The sequence below is a fragment of the Nannobrachium achirus genome (genome assembly GCF_963921795.1).
Source record: "Nannobrachium achirus genome assembly, chromosome: 9".
Taxonomy (NCBI): Eukaryota; Metazoa; Chordata; class Actinopteri; order Myctophiformes; family Myctophidae; genus Nannobrachium; species Nannobrachium achirus.
Window position 1 is genome coordinate 5940474 of NC_137818.1, and position 5000 is coordinate 5945473.

The window sequence follows — 5000 nt, forward strand, 5'->3', positions numbered from 1 at the left end:
CCGCGCTGCAAGCTCGTAGAATCGGCTTATAGAATCGGGTCAAAATTCAATTTTTCACGTTTTTTCAAAAATAGCAGATCTACAAGCTCGCTGCTATTTTTCACTGGTTAAAGCATTCAATAATTCTAGGCCTGAATGTTGTTATTTATGTAAATGTAATTTATGATAATGTCGTTTATGTTAATGGTGATGTGTTGTTTTTCCAGGTGTCGTCTCTGCTGATCCTAAACTCCACCCCCTTCACCCACTACCCCAACCCCACCTTTGACCCCTGGGGCAACACGGGCATCATGGAGGTCAAGCCAGGGTCACCCATCATCCTCAAGGTGTGTGTGTGTGTGTGTGTGTGTGTGTGTGTGTGTGTGTGTGTGTGTGTGTGTGTGTGTGTGTGTGTGTGTGTTATAAAATAATAGCGATGTACTAATCAAATTTACTAATCAAAATAACTTCATTATTCTGGGGGCGGAACATTTGCCAAAAATAGCAGATCTACAAGCTCACAACGCGATGCGAGCTTGTAGATCGGCTATTTTTTGGCAAAGAGATTTGAGTGAAAAAAAGACTGTATCAAGTACTTTATTTCCAGGTGAATTGATCCCAATGCATGACGGAGGATAATTTCATGATAAATTTAAACTCATGATTATTGTTGGTGTTTTTTATCACGATAAACGATAGAAACGATTATCGTCCCGTCCCTAGTGTGTTATGTGTGATTATAGTTTATTTCAGTTTCCAATTTACTGTATTATCTAAAATGAACTATGAGAAAATAAGCTTCGAGATTCAGCAGTTTACTGTGCGTAGTGTTTTCAATACTGTTGATGAGAATCAAACTAAACTAAACTAAAAATGATGTATTCTTCAGGGAAAGAACCTGATTCCTCCCGCCCCCGGCAACCACCGTCTCAACTACAGCGTTCTGATTGGAGACACTCCCTGTCTGTTGACCGTGTCAGAGAACCAGCTGCTCTGTGATTCGCCAGATCTGACCGGGGAGCAGAGGGTGGTGGTGAGTGATTGGTCCGTTCGTTGTGTCTAGGGCTGGGGGAGATGTTGATAAATATCAGAATATCTTTGGCCAAATCTCTCTTATCGATTTTAGATTTTTTTTACAATACAGTTAATCGTTTAAAAGTTTAGGAAAATAGCTCCGGGTAGGGAATGAGACTTTAGTCCCTTCTCCACTACTGGGCCGAACCAGACCTAGAACCAGAACTTTCAAGAACCAATAACTTTCAAGAACCTGTGAAGTTCCGGGACCAAGTTCTGCTTAAGTTTCCATAAAACCAGACCCAACCGGGAAGGTCCAGAATGGAGAGCAGCCGCTCTGCTGACCTAAAAAAGGTTCCCAGAACATTGTCTGAAACCCGGGCCGTACGCTATGGAAACAAAACCAGAACCAAAAAAAAAATAGATTCAGGCTCTGGGATGTTCTGGTTCCCAGAGCCTGAATCTCTGGGGGCCTTTGTCCCAAGTGAAGGAGTTATCCCATTTAGGCCTAGAATGATTGAATGCTTTAACCAGCAGGTAGGCCTATACAAGCTCACAGAGTGCCGCGCTGCGAGCTTGTAGATCTGCTATTTTTGAAAAAGTCGTGAAAATGTGTGCAAATCTTTGAATATATGTATTTTCAAAGCGAAATTTTGCTGCTGGGTGGTCCCTGGAACTAAATATTTTGAGATGGGGGTCCGTAGCCAAATACCTATCATTTTGGGGGTCCTTCACATGTAAAATTTGAGAACCACTGACATAGTAGTCTGTCAAGAACAGACTAACTGAGCTCCAGTTAAGTGAAAAGGACCTTTTCTTTGACGATGGCTGGCCAGATTGGTGACATAGAAACATAGGTTTTTTTTTTTTAATCTTAGAAGGATTCAAAAGACACTTATAGAATCGGGTCCAAATTCAAATTTTCACGATTTTTCAAAAATAGCAGATGTACAAGCTCGCAGCGCGGCACTCGGTGCCGCGCTGTGAGCTTGTATATCTGCTGTTTTTCAATTGTTAAAGCATAAAATAATGATACACAAAATGTGTACCCGTTCTGAATGAGTTAAAGTATCTTGAGGGTCTTGTTCAAGTGAGGGGAGGTGACAGAGCAGGAGATCAGCCGCAGAATGTTTGTGACAAAGACAACTGAGCCAGAAGGCAAAGCTGTTGTTGCCTTTAGCCATGACACTGACCTACATCTAAAGCAGTGGTTCTCAACATGTGGGTCGGGTCCCCCGGGGCGGCCCCCCATGTGACTTTTTTTTTTTTTTTTGGGGGGGGGGGGGGTCCCCAGATGACAGTGAAATGACAATTAATGACTTTTAAGACCTTGAAAGAAAAGGGAGGAAAAAAACGCAGACGGTGTGAGCTTGTAGATCTGTTATTTTCACAATATTCATCTGTGAGACATAGTCAAGCTAAATGTAAAGCCTACAATTCACCCTTTGTTAGCCTCCTGGTTGGTCCCTGACTGACCAACCAGCAGGCTCCATCTGCCTTGTCCCGCCCTGGTTCTGCCTTTTTTATGTTGAATTAGCTAAAACATCATTTTTGGAGAAATAAAAACATTTAAAAACATGCTGATTCACTATGCTGCCACTGAGCAGCTCCAATTGATTGAAACAAAGTTTGAAATTAGAACACAGAATTAGCACACAGAATAACAATGATAACAATAACAATGAAGCAACTGAATTAACATGGCAGTGGATGGAATGTCCCACTGAATGTCCCACCAAGACACAGCAACCGATGGGTGTGGAGAGGGGCAGGACAATGGGTGGTACTTGACAATTCCAAGTGCTTGTCAGGGTGTTGAAATATGATTATTTTGGGTGGTCGCGGCCTAAGAAGAACCACTGATTTTTAGTGACGAAAACAAGAGGAAGAGAGAAAGACATAAAAGGTGCAGTGAGACACATGGATAGAACAGACAACTACACAGTGGCAGAAAGTGTGTGTGTGTGAGAGAGAGAGAGAGAGAGAGAGAGGGGGAGAGAGAGAGAGAGAGAGAGAGAGAGAGAGAGAGAGAGAGAGAGAGAGAGAGAGAGAGAGATCGGTAAATGACTGATGGATGGAAAGACTGCTGAGGGATTAACAGAAGAGGAGGAGAGGAAAACGGAGGGAGAGAGCTGCAGGCAAGAAAGAGAAAGATGAGAGAGAGGAGAGGAGAGGAGATGACAAGGTCCTTAATGACCGCTATAAACCCTACAGTTACGCACGCACACACGCACGCACGCACGCACACACACACGCACACACACACACACACACACACACACACACACACACACACACACACACACACACACACACACACACACACACACACACACACACACACACACACACACACACGTGTAAAGGTGAAAGTCATTAAGTAGAGCAGCAGGTGGTTATGGGTAATTGGTCTGATGACATAGATCAGAGAAGAGCGCGAACACACACATTGATATTTACACACACACACGCACGCACGCACACGCACACACACACACACACACACACACACACACACACACACACACACACACACACACACACACACACACACACACACACACACACACACACGTAAAACTGAATTACACAATATTACATTTGCATGTCATTACATTCACATTACCTGACTCCCTCTTTGTCTCTCTTTCTCTCCATTTCTCTACTAAATAACAGTGAGCCTATTCAGCACGTGTCAAACAAACACAGACATAAACAAAGAGAACATGTGATCTGCTTGTAAGATCTTACTTTTGGACAGTTTGTGACCTGTTCAGTGAATTCGTTTAGCCTAAAAGTGTGATTAGCAGAGTTCATGCAAACAACACGTCCAAAGTACTAAAATCACTCCACCTGTTCGTGACGTTGTAGACGCTAAGGCTGGGCAATGTATCGAAAATTCATATTCATATCAACGAATACGGCTTGAAATGAGGTATTGGTGTATGTCAAATGAATTAACAGACACACTATGCATGCACGTGCATGGAAAATGCAAATAAGGCATTTAATTTCTTTATTCTATGTGTACTGTGCAGTGTGCATGCATGGATATGCTATTCATTATCTGGGTTAGGCAGGCAGTGGACCTAAAGCAGAAAAACATTAAAAACTATATCATGCGATTGTTTTTACTAATATCGTGAGTAATATCGATATGAAGGTATTCAACAACGTTATCGAATATCGAAGGTTTTCCTAAAATCGCCCAGCCTTAGTAGACGCTACGTGGAACGGTAGTTTCTGCCGGAATAGGAAAGGCTGCAGGTTTATCTATCGAGCACTGATCCATTTCCGGTAACCGGAGTAGACTGCCGTTGCAATCCTTGCTTAACCCATTTAGAACGGGTACACATTTTGTGTATCATTATTTTTAAATAGCAGATATACAAGCTCACAGCGCGGCACCGAGTGCCGCGCTGCGAGCTTGTAGACCTGCTATTTTTGAAAAATCGTGAAAATTAGAATTTTGACCCGATTCTATAAGTGTCTTTTGAATCCTTCTAAGATTTTTTGAAAAAACCTATGTTTCTAAAAAAAAAACTATGTTTCTACGTCAGCAATCTGGCCAGCCATCATCAAAAAAAGGTCCTTTTCACTTAAATGGAGCTCAGTTAGTCTGTTCTTGAGAGACTACTATGTCAGTGGTTCTCAAACCTTTTCATGTGAAGGACCCCCAAAATGATATGTACTGTATTTGGCCACGGACAGTCGGACACCCATCTCAAAATATCTAGTTCCGGTGACCACCCAGAAGCAAAATTTGAGTTACAGACGTTCGCTTTGAAAATACATATATTCGAAGATTTGCACACATTTTCACGACTTTTTCAAAAATAGCAGATCTACAAGCTCACAGCGCGGCACTCGGTGCCGCGCTGTGAGCTTGTATATTTCACAGGTATTTTCACAGGTTAAAGCATTCAATAATTCTAAGCCTAAATGGGTTAAATTCCCTTCTCTCTCTCTCTCTGTCTCTATTTCACTGATCTCTAGATCCTAGTGGG

At 42.4% G+C, this 5000-nt stretch overlaps 1 protein-coding gene across 1 annotated transcript in view; it reads left to right on the forward strand.

Annotated features, from left to right (window-relative positions):
- Positions 1-5000, forward strand: part of plxna3 (plexin A3) — a gene marked incomplete at its 5' end in the record, with an annotated part of 238462 nt that overhangs the window by 190799 nt on the left and 42663 nt on the right. The window contains 3 exons of the mRNA XM_080733945.1: positions 207-326; positions 869-1012; positions 4990-5000. The exon at positions 4990-5000 is cut by the window's right edge and continues 224 nt beyond it. Coding sequence (XP_080590071.1) covers positions 207-326; positions 869-1012; positions 4990-5000 — 275 coding nt within the window. The remainder of the gene's footprint in view (positions 1-206; positions 327-868; positions 1013-4989) is intronic.